The 15,803-nt window shown below is 40.1% G+C and overlaps 1 protein-coding gene across 1 annotated transcript in view; it reads left to right on the top strand.

Moving 5' to 3' along the window:
- LOC137869117 (astrotactin-2-like) overlaps nt 1-15,803 on the top strand; it is a 235,959-nt gene that overhangs the window by 163,443 nt on the left and 56,713 nt on the right. Inside the window, exons 14-16 of the mRNA XM_068706300.1 lie at nt 13,691-13,815; nt 15,006-15,110; nt 15,287-15,466. Of these exons, the coding sequence (XP_068562401.1) occupies nt 13,691-13,815; nt 15,006-15,110; nt 15,287-15,466 (410 nt within the window). The remainder of the gene's footprint in view (nt 1-13,690; nt 13,816-15,005; nt 15,111-15,286; nt 15,467-15,803) is intronic.

Below are 15,803 nucleotides of genomic sequence, written 5' to 3'. Positions count from 1 at the left end.
GAGATAACTCCTAATGATGTCATCAGTGTTATCTACGCTTGGGCTTTCAGTATATACATTATTTACAGACAGCCTGCGTTACAAACCAGGGTCATGGCGTTTGAAAGATGTGGGTGCTTACCAGGTTGGGAGAGTCTCTTGAAAAGACTATTGAGTTCCATTGTCTGACGTGTAGGAAGTCATACTAAGACAAAGACACCTTCTACACCTACGTGTGTATCCTGTTTCTGGATATCATCTGGAAGGAAAAAGCTTGTAAAATGCAGCTGTAAATGTAGAGAATGTATTGTGATAGGAGTGCTACTGGAAGGACAAGATCCCATGTGGACGTGGTTGGATGTCAGCCAGGTGTTAATGCGGTCTTTACAGTCTGACCGCATGCTAGCTAGCCTCTTCCCACTCTGTTTAGTGCAGCCTCAGAAAAAGCTAGAATACTGCTTCCTTGGCAAAGTAAAAATAAGTAGAGCCTATAAAGCTTATTAAGACTAAAATGTAAATGCAAAGCCCCATAATGAGATGTCATTGTCTAGATAAAGTAACAAATCCAGATTCAATGAATTCAATTGAATGTTAATACCAGGAGTAAATAAGGTCTAAAAGTCAAATAATATCACTATCTGCTGCATCTATATTGAAATTTGTTTTTGTTTGTTTTGTTTTGTTTATCCCTGGGTGAAAGTCCTGTGTTTGTTATACCCATCCTCTGCCCCCCCCCCCCCCACCTGCCTTTAGTGGACTTTCTCGCTTCTTATACTCGTTATCATACCACCACTACGCATCGCTCGTTGTATTACGGCACCTGCTCTGAATGCAAAAACACCGACATTTATCTTATCTTTCCTGGCAACTGGGCTGCCTTAGCAGAAGTCCCTGGGGGGGGGGGCCTTCTTCATTGCTGCCCCCTCCCTCTGGAACTCTCTCCCCCTGCACCTCAGACATTCTCTGTCACTCGCCACTTTCAAAACTGCACTTAAAACTCATCTAATTAAATCTGCTGTTAACCTGTGATGCTATTTATGTATGCTTTTGTTTGGTTCTTACTGTTATAATGTCATCTCTCTGCCTTGTTTATATTGTCATTGCTTTTATTGTTTCTGTTTTACCATGTAAAGTGCCTTTGAGTACCTTTTTAAAGCGCTATACAAATAAAATGTATTCTTATTATGTGTAAGAGGAGGTTGTTAAAGATTCAGTAATTTCTCCATTTGTTTGACTTAGAAGACATAAGGTGAGCACGTTTGAGAGATTGCTGAGGCTTTGCATGTGTGTGCTCAGCCATTCCCGTGGGTTTGTGTTTACCTTTGTGTGGGTATGCTTTGCTTGTGTGAGTCAGTGCACATGCAGACTCGAATGTGATCACTCCCGAGGCTGTCGCTCTCTGCTCAATAACTCACATGGCAAGGCAGGACCTAACAGACCCTAGCCTAATATCAGCTAATGTCAGAGAGGCTTATAGCTGACTACCTGCTGTTTGACTGGAGAGAGCGAGAGATATGTGGATTGGTATAGGCAGTGATAAGGCTTGAGAAGGGAAATGAATAGGAAAATAAATAGAAAGAGAAAAGGCTAAACTAAAAGAGTAAAGCTGAGCAAAAGTTAGAGAGCGAGACAGTAGGAAAGAGTAACTGTGAGAGAAATGCAAACGACGAAAAAACAGATAGCAGTTGGGCACCAAATGTGCATCTTAAGCGTGCTGGACTGTGAGGCAGTAGTCAGATATTGCACATAGATGTTAATCCATGCCGAAGAGTGAATGGATGCAAGGCATATGAATAGCTTTAAGTAGAGTCTGTATACCAAAACTCATTTCACATCTTTATTTAACATCCAACAGCAATGTTGTACCTATGGCAGATCATCAGCGATAACCGTCATATGAGCGGCGGCCATTAGCTAAGCCAGTGGGGCACAACAGAGAGACTCACGTGCACTAAAGTGCACATATCTGAATTATTTTCATAATGATTTAAATTTGACTATGTGTTGTTTCATTACATTTGTTTCAGTTCATTTTGTAGACATTTTAATAACAAGCTACGGCAAGGATCCTAATTCTAACTTGTAAAAGAAGACCGATAGATGGCCTTGTTAATGATCAAGCTTGTTCTGTCCCATACATTTAAAAAAACAAAAAAGCATTGCCTATCAGCCAATATCGACACATCCATAGATTATTTGGTGTGTTTTTTTGAAAATAGACAGCAAGCTAACTTAAGAAATACCCTTTTGTCCAGAGTGTAGTTCTCCTGGACCTTAATCAGAAAGACAATTAGAGGGGTGGGTTCTGTACTCAGTGCAACTTAACAACTAGTTCTATTACTCCTCATGGAGAGCTGATGTTTCTTAAGTGTTCTCTAAACCATTGCTGTTCCTGTTTATGTGTTTGCCACCTGTAGTCCTGCTGAAGTAGTTTCACATAGTCTTGTTCAACTAAAGGGCTAATTCATCATTAAAATGAAAGTGTATTTGTTATTGATTAAACAGCCTCTTCATTTCTCCACTTAAAGACTTAGAGACCATTACACAGAAAACTCGACACTCAATTTATCTCTCTCAGGCCAACCTTTACCTTATGAAGTTCACAATTTCTATTTCACATAAATTATGCTTTAGGAGCAACCAGAAACAAGGACACTTATTTTGTGTATTTAATTAGTTTAGCTGGTGATGCCATTGTGCATTCGTGCTAGACTGCTAAAATCACTTGCATGTGCAGCAGCCAGTGAATCAATAGTAGACTGGAGGGTGAAAAATGAGAATATGCAGCATAAAGCATTAAACCCTCAGCATAAGAATGAGATGGAGTTGCATCACAGGGGGTAGCTATGCCCAGTCCTCCAAAACGGCTTCAGCTGCCTCCCTCTTTCACTGAAAGAAAACCGCATGGAGTAATTTGTGGACCAGGGCTAAACCCTGAATTAGTGGCTAGATGTTTTTAGTATTGATTAATGAACTACTGCTGCAGCAGGGAACTGCAGGGTGGCAGCACTTGTAATTTTGTATCCCCTCTGGACTACTATCTGTCTTAACTCTTCCCCTTCCACATCCTTCTCTCCCTATCAGTATGCCCTGCATTTCCATGTGCTGTAAAGTCACCATTTATAAATGATTCATAATAACAATGTCAATTCATAAATAGATGCCAGCTTCAAGCCATTTGTCAACTGTATGAAGTTTGCTACATTGAGGATTCGCCCACACTCACCTCTGCAAGGCCGTACTATAAAGCAGTTAATTAGCACCTCTGTTATGTGAGTTCCAGAGCCTGCTTTTAAGGATTGGAGTCCAAAAACAGCTCTACTTCAGTTAATCATATCACATTGATAGACAGAATACCAGATAACATAATAACATTTAATTGCGCCTTCATGTCAGTCATATCACTCATAATTACACTGTAAAAAGGAAATAATACAAAGACTGCCACGCTGTCTTGGCCCATTACTGCTGATCAAATACCAGATGATAAGACTGAGAAAAATGTGTGATGAGACTCTTAAGCATATCTCTAATGTATCAAGAAGGCAGAAATTACACCAGGCCTTGATACAAAGGTGTCATTCTTTTGGTAGTTGAAGGATGTTGGCTTTAGTGATGGATGTACACAGCTTGTATACAAAGATTCACACCCACACACTTGCGTAAGTACACCCTTACGAATATATGCATCAAGGTCTGCTGTCAAGTTCCAGAGCTAGTTCCTGTTTTGTGCTTCAGTTTTTGGGGCAAAGACTCCCATTTGTGAATTTCACAGTTGACAATCACCATTCTGGCAGCGTAAAAATTCAAAAAGCTATAGGCACTTTATTCAATTGTCTTCATCAACAAGGCAGAAAAAAGGTTTGTTTTGTCTTTTGACTGCCTGTTAAGTTGGCTTTATTTGTTAAAATAGAAGATGGTCCAACTGCTCTGCATTGATTGTTGTGCCAAGTAACGAAAGACAATCCCCAGTTGTAGACTGTTGTCCTCCATCAAGTTCACGAAAGTGCTGCTCTGCTGTCAGTGTGATGACATGAGTGTGTCAGGAATAGAGTTTTTAACTGCTGGTAAGAGGCTCCTCGTAACACTGTGGTGTCTGTGTGTGAACGAATAAGAACTCAAGGGAGACAGAGAGAGAGGGAGGAAATAGGAGAGAGAGAGAGAGAGAGAGAGAGAGAGAGGTTTGTCACAACGTACAGACACAAATGGCTGGTTTAGATAAAGTGAGAAAGTGCAAGTGAAGTATTAAAAATTAGAAAAGCAATGGCTCTAATCAGTTCTGCAACTAGCTGGCCTGCATGCCCCCTCACTCTGCATTACCAAGCTTCATCTCTATGGTAATGCTTCCAGCCACCAAGTTCATTTCCACAATTTCCTAAGGCCAACAGAGATATGAAGGTACAAAAAAAACATGTCTATGCACACTCTCGTTGTATTTCAGTTGTGTGCATGACCCAGGGGAATAAAAGTGAGGTTGAGTGGTTTGTGTGCGTGTGTTAAGGGGACAGAGTGACAAAAACAATGAGTTATGTAATATTGTAGAACAAGAAACAATTTTCATATCATCCCACTCAACGTGTCTCGGTATCCCTGCACCCAGACATATTTTATTTCCAAATTTGTTGTGACTGAATAAGATTTTGTGTGAAACATGCTATATTATAGTATATCTGACAGGGATGACATTAATGACCGCTGATTTTGATTGACCTGGCAGAATCCTGCTACTTATAAATTAGTCAGCTGTCTACAGTGAATCTCACATAAAATACAAATGCACACAATCTTCTGTACAGGGTCACCAAGTGTACTCTCCATCAGAGGCTGTTTCATTGACAGCATCTCTCTCCCAAGCCTAATCAATAGTGGCCATGAAGAGTCACCACATCTCCTCCTCTCAGTGGAATCATTTATCAACTGAGCAGTGGCTGCTGCCATAATGAGAGATTGTAACACAAGTCTCAAGGTAAACATCTCTGATTGTTTTATTGCGCTACGAATTAGCCGGATTTCGGATGCTGTCCTTTAATAACTCTTTAATTCGTCATCTGGGGCCTGTGCCCCTGGGTGACATCGGGTGCTTTATCTTTGTTATGACTCATCAGACAGGCCCCACTCGCACCAAGCATTTATTCAAATAACAAGATTTTACAGCTATTAAGCATATTACATGCAATTGGATCAGCCACATACTCCAGGCTCATAAATCTTTGATTGTGCAGTCCAACAAATTAGTGGTCAGTTTCTCAAGGGGAGGTGTGGCAACATTCTTAAAGTACCAGTTGGATTGATTGATAATGTGAGAGGACATAAATGTTTAGGTCAGAGATTCTATGGCATAGTGTAATTTAGATCCATTCATTTCATAATAAATGTGAATGTCTTACATTTGAAATTCATCATTTCAGTCAGTTTGTCACAAGGACAACAGGTTAGGAGGATAACTGAAGTAATAAGGGTCCTGGATTTGGTGTCGCAAACGCAAAAATCCACAGAAAGATGATAAAACTGAAATGTAATAAATACAACAATGACAAAATCTTACATAAACCTATTTCTGGAACTGCTCTCAATTTACCATGTGCCTGGATAAACTCAAGTTAAGACTCGGGGTCAATCTTGACACTCAAACCAATTTATATACTTTAACACATTATCTACCTCAGAGTAACAAACTCACTTTATTTTTAAACCATTCTCAAATTTACTCTTGGAACTGTTTTGTTTGCATTTGTTCTAATATTGTTCTGTAGTCATACAAAACTCATCCTTTTTATATCATCCTCATTATAGTGTGTCTTTATGCATTAATTATGCAAGCTCAAAGTTGACCAAATCTCTAAATTTGAAACATCTAAGTTTATAAGTATTATGTATAGTTAAGTCCATAATAACCAACTCTTAAAATGTGCTTGTATAAACTGGCTACTTGTGAAACAAGTAGATTCCGTCTCTCGAATCCAACTCCAGTCTTGCTTCTCAAGTTGCTGATCGGACCGTTAACAATAACTGGCGCAAGGAAGAGAAAGTCTTGTTCCGGAAATCCGCTGAACCTCAGAAATATTGTCCGTTTCCCCCAAAGGCTAAATGTTCGTCAAACCGATGGCCGAAGAGATTGTTAAAGTACTACAAACAGTCTACATGGGTAGATACAACCAGAGGTGGTATGCCTTAAGGTCAACCGACCCTTGAGTCTTTAGAGGTGTACCGCAGCAGCTGACTATAAACTTTTAGAGATTTTAGATATATGATGTTATTAGACAGTTTGCATACTCCCCACATCAGGTTGGCCTCTGTGTGATGCGTGATACCAATAATTATGGATTTAAACTTAAGTGAACATTCTAGGTTCTGATTTCAATTTGACCGTGAAATGGCCTTTTTTGCATATTGTGTATATTTTGTGGTAGAGACTACTGTTTTGAGCAAGGCCCTTTTTCTTTTGTCTATACTGCCTTTTGTTGCACGCTTGTCTTTCAAATGCTGGGTAATTATACCATTTAGGAAGGAATCCAAACGGCATGGCAGCCATAGAAATTATAAACACGCTGTGTCATGCTGGATGACATATTTTTGTTGGTTATTTTCCGACTCTTGTGTATATGGAAGGAGAAGATTGGGACGAGACCATTGAGGAATGCACACCATGGTAGTATTACTGACCTTATGTACTTGCAGCTGTGCCATGGTATATTAAAAACTATCAAACCTTGGTCGAACAACAGGTTTATTTCACTTTTTTTACATCTTAGAAGATGTTGCAGGAGAACATTGTCGAGTGCTTTTCTCCTTTTACTTTCAATGTGTTGGCAGCCTTTGCCAGCATAATTTCAGTGTTTCAGTGTTGTTTTGTTCTACTTCCAGATATGTAAAAAGCTGAAACCAGATCTGATTTTTCAACATGAAAGATTGATATTGCTCAGAAATACGTTTCTTTTGTCAATCCAGAAAGGCATGATACCCCCTTAATAGTTCAAGCAAAGGCATTTATTCCTCCCGCTTGGTGTTTGTGCATCCGCTCAGAATGCTGCAGCCCTGCTTGTCTTCAGCCTTCATAAATTCTCCAACATATCCCCCCTCCTAACTGCACTGCACTGGCACCTAGTGGCTGCTCACATACAGTTCAAACGCTGTTGTGAGCCTACAAGCAACCAAGGGCACAGCACCCCCGTGTCTCCAGATCTTGATTCAACCCCACAGTTTCATGTTCAGCTTCTGCTTTGTTGTCCCTCCCTTCTCTGTGGTAAACTGCCCATCGCTCTGCCCTGTCCTGACTCTTCAACCTCTCCACGGTTTGGACTCTTCTCCCCTCTGGCATCACAGTGGAGAAGTAATCTTTCCACCTCAGTCACAACTGCAAATCACTTCCTATCTGACATATTCTGGAAACTCTCTCTTTTGCCTCCAGCTCACCTCTGAACTCCAGCTCTGTGCCCAGTGTATACTGCATCTGTCATATCTATAGCTAGACATGTGTGGTGGTTACTGCGTAATTTGATTATTATGTGCGTACCTGTTTATTAACTGATCATAATTGCTGAGGGATCAATATGCCTTGCACTTTAGGATTTCATATTTTCTTTATATCATTTGTGCAGTTTCACACACCTTTTTTTTTTTTCTTTTTCCTTCTGAGTCCGACAGAGCAGAAACGAGGGAACCTTGCAGGGGACAAAGTGCAGTGACACAAACACAGAAACTGTGATGTTTCTGGACTGACCCTGATGCCATTAGTCTCCGTTTGGCACAGAGAGAGAGCAGCCTCTAGTGGTTAAGAGTATGGCTGTGCTTTTTCTCCTTTTCCTACTGTTCAGTTGTTTATTTATTCCTCATTACAGAAAGTGCAGAATCTTTGATTTCACACACGCTCACAGTGTCATAACTTCTGCACTCTAGTGTTATTCTGTAAGTGGTCATTAAAGTGTGGGAGGATGCAGTTCCGTCTAAACGGAGCATGACTATTAAAAAGTAATAGACTGACATTAAAATCTGGATGGGGAAATATATTTGGCCTTCAACTCCACCAAACTTGGTTCACAATTACCAACTCATTTATATAGTACGTTTTGCACGTTAGCAATAGTGTTTTCATATAAAACCTTTTCATACTGATTGATTTAACCTAAGCGTTATATTTCAACCTTACTCTTAACTGAAGTTGCCTAACCTCAACTCAAACATTACATTTGTTTTGTTTTGCCATTGCATAACTTAATTTATTGTTCTGTAGAGGTTGTGCTCAAGTTTGTTTTGTCATTTTTTTACAGAAATTTGTAAGAATATTTAACTTGTTTATTGCTGAGATATGGACCAATGTGGGGACTCATCGCAATGCATCTTAACAGCACATTTCATGGGGCATTACACACAAATCCAGTTTTATACTGTAAACTGTATGTCTTTTACATTTTGAAGAGCTACTTCCTTATTCAGCCTTGACCTAAGGTTACACATGCTCAATTAGCAGCTGAGCCAGAACAGCAACTCTGATAATCAGAATATAGCCTTTGTAAGCTTGGCACCAAGGATTTGTATGTGTATTCAATACTTTTTATCCTCTGGGAATTAGGTAGTCTTTGTTAGTGCTTGCATCAGTCCACGAAGGCAGCCTCTAAATTAGTGGAAAAGAGCATCCTGCATGGCTTACAGTTTGCTGAAACAGTCCCGGTTCCTCATTGTTTGGGGAGCTGTTCGAAGCCAGGACAGTACAGTACAGTCATCTCCGGAAACTATGGATGCAAATTCATTTTCTGAATTGATGGGTTAGAAGCCCAACAATTGTTTCTAAAATTGGTTTTCTGAATTTCAAAGTGTGTTTCAAACCTGTAGAGTAGGCCTACAATGAGTCTCTTAAACAATGGGCCCTCTAATTGGTTACAGCTTATTTAGCCGAAAGCTCACATGTTCGTTCGCAGCCGCAACAGCGATCCTGGTATTGTTTCCACGTTGTGTTTGTGTGCGTGTCATCTTGGCAAAATGTGGTCCTGGAGACACCGACTATAGGGGAGACTACTACAAAGGTGGCTTTGACTACCATACCAGGTGTCTGTGGACATACTTTGTCATCATAATAGTGTCAAAACCGTGGAAGATGCAATCACCAAACTCTATTAGATCAAATGAAAGCCGTGTTCAAAGATGGGTAGGGTCCGAGCAAGGGCACCGGAAGTAAGGAGGCAGGAACTGAGGAAAGTTCATACACTTGTGATCTGGTCTTTAGTTATTGCTATTTTTGGTTAGCCTCCTCTTTGGCAGATGAATCCCAATCTTTAAAAGACATGATGTGACAGAGAAAGAATGAAGGCGCTCAGTGGCGGATGGGATTTTGCAATAGAAGCCATGATGGAAAAGCTCCAGTTGAGTCTTGGGGTTGTAGATAATGAACTGAGATGCTGAATGGAGTGAGTATGGTTTAATGTGTCCTATCAGCGCTGTGATGTGAGGATGAGGTTCCTACACGGACAAAACAGCACAAGGGCCAATTACCTCAGACAATGTTTCGATAAGTACCACTCAATATCAGTTACACAGTCACAAACTCAGATAGATATACTCACTCAAACTATGTGTGAGCACATGCTCTCTCTCTCTATCTCTTACACAGACACACAGGGATTTGAAATTAGGTGACTTGTAGATAGCCCTCATGCCTATTATAAACTCAGATGGACAGATACAAGCTGAAACACACACAGAGACACAAAAACATTTTTCTAAACTGACTTGTAGATAGCTCTTATCTGTGCCAGAATGCTTGTGATTGGGGAGGAGAGAGCAGGTGTAGCTGAAAGAGTGAACAAGAGACAGCAGGAAGAATGGAGGCAGAGAACAAATGTGAAAGGGTTACCGCTGAGGACAAGGCTCAACAAAGAGGGAACAATTGCAACACTCCATTATGAGAGAAATACTGACATTGACGACTGGCTGGCACACACACAGAAAAAGAAAAATGACTTCCATGTGAGGCATGAGCCACTGTACACTTTAATAATCAGACATATCTTTACACTGTTTGAATTTAAATATACAGAAGGCAGGATGAGACATGGAGAATGAGAGAAATAAGGAGAGGAGAGTTGGAGCTTCAATATTTATGGATGAACTGGTCTTGAATATTTGTTATCTCACCAGATACAACTTGTAAATCTTGTGTTTTGGAGATTCTTATTCAAATGGGAAGACTTTGCCACTTAAGTAGGATTGGAGTCCTGTTTGGCCAGGAGGGAGCCCAGTGTCCACTACCCGTAATGAGCACACATGGGTACTGAATGAAACATGAGTAAATACACAAGTTTGCTAGCATTGCCCCAGCAAGTCCAGGCTCACATGTTGTCTGGTGCACCGAAGGTTAAAGTGTGGTAAGGCTGCGTAGGTGTGTCAATTAATGGGCTGGGTACAGTACCTTGAAGGAGTATAGATTCATCCAAGAGTAGATATTAATATAGAAAAGCTAATCCTGTCCAAAACATCTTTATTTCTTAAATTAGTCCTGTATAAAGTGTAATTGCCGTCAATGAATTTCAGCCACCTGTGTTAATCCTCATTAGTGCTAGTATGACACATATCTCTGGCCTGAGATCTGAGCTGCTCATGAGAGCTTGAACAGATGACAAAGCCTATAGTTTAATAGAATTAGAGGAGTCAAATCAAACAAAATTATTAAAATCATGACTATGCATATGTTATGACACTGCATAAGGTATGAAACAATTTGCCAGTCATTTTATTTTGTATATACATAGATATGCTTGAATTGTTTTTTTTTTTTTTTTTACATATAAACACAATGTATGCATTAAACAAGCTAACAGTTGTCCCCCTGTTTCCAGTCTATCCAGCAGCTGGTATGAGTTTGGTTTCAACTGTCTCATCTCAGTTTCTGTCAGAAAGCGAATAAGTGTGTATTTCCAAGAATTTCTTCCTATTTCTTTAACGTTATTGTATGCACAATACCAGCTAAGAGGAATTTAGCCATCATGCCTTTCTCTGAAAAGGTCTACTGGTAGAAACACAGTGCAAGTCAAGGGTGAATTACGGGAGCCCAGAGAGGCTAGTGTGAGAAAAAAAATATAGGTGATCCATTTAAAAAAAAAAAGAAGAAGCTTTTACCAGGTGAAAATAAGCTTCAAGATGTGGAGCTACATTTTTGCATCTATGAAAACAGGTGAGTTTTTTGTGTGTGTACATGGTGTGTTAGCAAGTTATGTAAAATGACTTTCATGATTAATTTGAATCAATGCTAGTCTGCCATTAGGGAAAACAAAAATGCTTTTAGTCATATCTAGACCTTGGGTAGTGCACTTAAGCTTCCTGTGGTGAAAATGAGTACTGGTTTCACGCATGGCAAATTCACACTGGTGGCTGGTTTTCTATAGACTTTTACTCACAGCAGACATTTTGACTTCTGCTATCAGGAAAAGTGTAAATAATGTCTCTATTCCATTACATTTAAGTCATAATATCATTGGGTTAGCACACACATTAGTATGTCCCTGAAGCAAATTCAGTCACTATAAATGTTATTAGTTACAGCTGTGTTGAAAAAGTCCAAAAGTTCTACGAATGTCAGGTTTGCTGCTTGTTAATCTTAAGCTCATTAAAACAAGTCAGTCTCGTCATTTAACAAATGTAAATTTAGAGCTCCAAGGTGAGATAAATTAGCAATGGCCAGCTAACAGCTAAACCAAATTGTTATTAATTGTATAAGATCAAGATGATCTTTCTTGAAAGACAAACACCTGGCTCACAAACCACATTGATATGTTTGGGTTGTATTGATATGGATAAATGTCTCCTCTTCTAATGAGCTGTCAGCAGAATAGATGCTTCAAACTCGCTTCCTGCCGCATACACATACATACACACAAACACAAAGAACTATGGTCTCACAGGAACCACATAAACAGAAATCTTCAGCATTGACATCTTGACTCTTCTGAATTTGCTGTCTCACCACTTAACCTGTGCAAAAATGAACAGATCCCACAGCGATCTGCACTTGTCTGAGATGTTTTCCCTCAAGGGTAAAAGAAGAAGGAGAAGGTTAAGGACATTTAATGATTTGATGTGTACTCAGGCACTGCAATGAAGCTCTAGTCTTAACACTCTTTTATATCTTTCAAATAGGGCACATTTTGTTTTTGAGCAACACTACAGTGAACTATGAGATACAGGAGAAGAAGGAGAAAAGGAGCTCCTTGTAGAGGGTCAAGGACAGTCCACATCTGGGCTTGAAAATCCATAAAGCTACCAATCGTCTCGACGCTCCTCCAGTGGTTCTCTGAGCCTCAGCGTGAAGCTGGCTGATTTAATTTAGCAATCAATATGTTTTCTGTGAGCACAAGCCACGGTAATCTTTTTACAGCACCTCTTCGCTTCCTCTCTCCTCTCATCCTCTACCCTTGAGTCAACCCTGGCATTGTAACACTAAGGCTGGCATTGAGTCTAACAGGCTTTGTGGTTAGAAGAGAAAAGAAAAAGAGGAACAGGATGAAAAAAAATGATATCGAGGAGAGTCTCTATGGCACAAGGTCCGCGCTCTGAGACTTGGTCCCATAAAAGTGGATTATGGGAAATAGGTTGCAGCTGCTTGCCATGCTCTTAGAATGCAGCGAGGCAACTCATCTTTTTGACAGGAACTGCTTCGGTTCAACCAGAACGGTCCATCTACCAAACAAAAATGGAGCGGAGCATTCACAATCTCTCTACTTGTAAGACTACTGTTATTTATTTTGCGAGATATTTGTGCACTGCGATATAGCATGGTGGTACAAATGAGAAAAGGGAAAAGGCTGGGAAACATGTTCAGAGCCCAGATCATAATTTCAAATGTATTAACTCTGTATTAACTGCACGTTCTTTGTTACCTCTCACTATAGAGAGACAGTATGCGGGTCTTCTACCCTTCCCTCACACTTCCTTTTACATTACCATTTTTTTTGTTGTTCTTACCGTCTCCAGCAGAGAGAAAGGAAGAGATTCCAGGGGGTCTGACTTATCTTTGCCTGCAGCTGTCCATTCTGCCCTCAAACTGAGGGACACAACTGTTTTCTTTATTTGTCCGCCAAGCATCATACACACACATTGTCACATGTTTTGGCTTTGTACCCATGTTTATTGATGTTTACACAAACAGCGAGGAAATCTTTAATTATGTCACTCGTGGATGGAACAAATTACAGTGAGTACAAGAAAGCCTCTGTGTTGATCTGCATTTAAATATCTTCTCAATAATCGTGAGCAACCGATGAGTGGAGCGCCTTCATTCCAACCAAGAAATATCAGCACATGAAACATTCTCACAGAAAAAAAGTCTCCAGAAATTCTCCAAATCCTTGTCTCTGAATGATTCAGGAAGCCAGAAGCTGGACACCGGAACATGTCGGGATTGTAGATATTTATTGTTGAGTTGTTTTCATGGAGTTTAGAATGTGTAGCTGCACCCCTGACTATCAAAAATACAACCTTTAGACAAAGTAAAGGTGTGAATCTTGAAATTCACAATTGTTTGGTAACTTTTTGGTACAAACTGTTGCTGGACAGTATCCTTGTAAATACTTGGTAATGACCAGTCTTGATGTATCACAATGTGTACCACAAACTACCACACGACAACCTGGTTAATATCTAATAGTTAAATTGTAAAGTAAACCATTACCTCCAGTTTTTAAGGAACTAAATGTTTGCACTTTCTTACATCTGTCTTCCCTAGGGACAACAACTTCATCAAGGACTTTCCCCAACTAGCGGATGGTCTCATGGTCATCCCCTTACCAGTAGAGGAACAATGCCGGGGGGTGTTGTCCGAGCCACTGCCCAACCTGCAACTCCTCTCAGGTGAGGGTGTGTCTGACAAATAGATTTGATCCATTGCATTTTAAGGTGGCAGCGCTATTATCCCTCTGTGATCCATTTCATGGTCACTTACTAAATTAATTCTGAGCGGACTAGAGCCCATATGACTCCCTAAAAAAAGAGGAAAAACACAGCAGCGTATTAAAAAATATATATTTCTGTGAAATACCCTCGGAAGATCTCGGTCGGTCATGAGACGTTTTAACATTTGTCCAGGCCATGTTTAGATAGAAAAAATACTGTGTGAATTTTGTGGAATCCAGAGTGCAAGATTATTTAAAAAGATGTCGGCTTGTCCTTGAGTATTGTGTTAAACCTTAAACCCCATCTCAAAATGCTTTCATAAACAAAGTATTACACAGACACACACACACACACACACACACACACGTGTACTGGACCTTCTAAACTCTAAACACTTAACGTCCGGTTTCATCCTTTTATCTTTCCTTGACTGTTCCACCCCATTTTGTGGGGGAACAGAGTCACTTGGCTTCAAACCTGCACCTCCACCTCTGCTCCCTAATCCCTCCATTAGCTAAATTGGCATTTGATCCACATTGACCCCTGAGATTTTTACTTTGGTTCTGCTTTCACCAGAATTGGACTCCCCCCCACTCCCACACACACACACACACACACACACACACACACACACACACACACACACACATTTAAACTAAATTGGCCTTTTTTTTTTCAAGTGCATGAATGTCTCAGGTGTAAAACGTTTTCCAGAGGCACAGGATCAAGGTTCCCATAAGCAGTTTATTTTTTTTTCTCCCTCGCTCTTCACTTTTGTGGCTTTGGTTCTAAACGGGTGTGAAAGTTTGATAATTGAATTGCAGAGAAAGGCAAGATTGCTCCCTCTTCTAATGTCAGCAATCCAATTGGAGTTCAAGTTGCACTATATATCTGCCATTGATCCGGGAGCAGCTGGGATATGGGCTGTGATAATAAATGATGTTATGGCAATAATAGCTAACAATAGATCTGCAATAAATGGTTTAAATGACATGATGGATTTTATTTATGTGTTCATTTATTTTGAATTTCAGCGGCTTTTTATGAATCTGAGTTTTGGAATTTGTTTTAAATTGTTGTGTTGTCTTTCTTTCATCTCTCCTGTCTTAAATGAAATCTCCTTCTTTCCTTTTCCCTCTCTTTCTTAGGGGATGCCCAGTTCAGTGAGGCAGTGGGCTATCCTATGGTTCAGCAGTGGAGAGTGCGTAGCAACCTGTACAAAGTCAAGCTCAGCTCCATCACCTTATCTACAGGTCAGTGTTTCTCATGTCAAATTATTTAAAGCACCACATGTTAAATGCAACATTAGTAATTAGTGATTATTTGTGTATCTGTCTGGACCTGATACAGCTTTTTGTTTTAATTAGACATCTACATATCCTTCTGGATACAAAATCATAAATCCCCCATTTCCTTCTTGATCTGGCAGGCTTTTCTAAGGTGCTGAAGACGCTGTCAGCGGAGAGCACACGCGAGGAGCTTCTGGCTTTTCTCCAGCAATATGGCAGCCACTATGTGTCCGAGGCCCTGTATGGTTCCGAGCTCAGCTGCAGCATCTACTTCCCCAGCAAGAAGGCCCAGCAGCAGCTCTGGCTGCAGTACCAGAAAGGTGAGTGTGCTGACAGACAGGAAGGAAGGAAGGCCAAACTCACATTGAGGCTGAATTCTAGAGGGGTTATTAGAGATGCCACCCTCACATTCTATATATTCATTTTAAATGTATTAATTTAGATTTATGTGAGGTATCAATTCAATTATATGGAGGCCAGTAGACCATGGTTTGATAAAGGGTAAATATTGGTAACTTCAGGAGTGATGTGGCTACAATCAAACGGACAACACAAACGTTTTATTATTCAAAGCAAGCAACCTATTACAAATACACAGCGAAATGAAGAAGAACAAGATTTACTATAGTTTAACAGGAGGGGGGGGTATACTTTGTC

This window comes from Cebidichthys violaceus, unplaced genomic scaffold, assembly GCF_023349555.1.
Source record: "Cebidichthys violaceus isolate CVI_PGR_0920_01 unplaced genomic scaffold, fCebVio1.0.p SCAF_12, whole genome shotgun sequence".
Classification (NCBI taxonomy): Eukaryota; Metazoa; Chordata; class Actinopteri; order Perciformes; family Stichaeidae; genus Cebidichthys; species Cebidichthys violaceus.
Note: the sequence above shows the minus strand (reverse complement) of the source record. Positions and strands in the feature narration are given on the sequence as shown.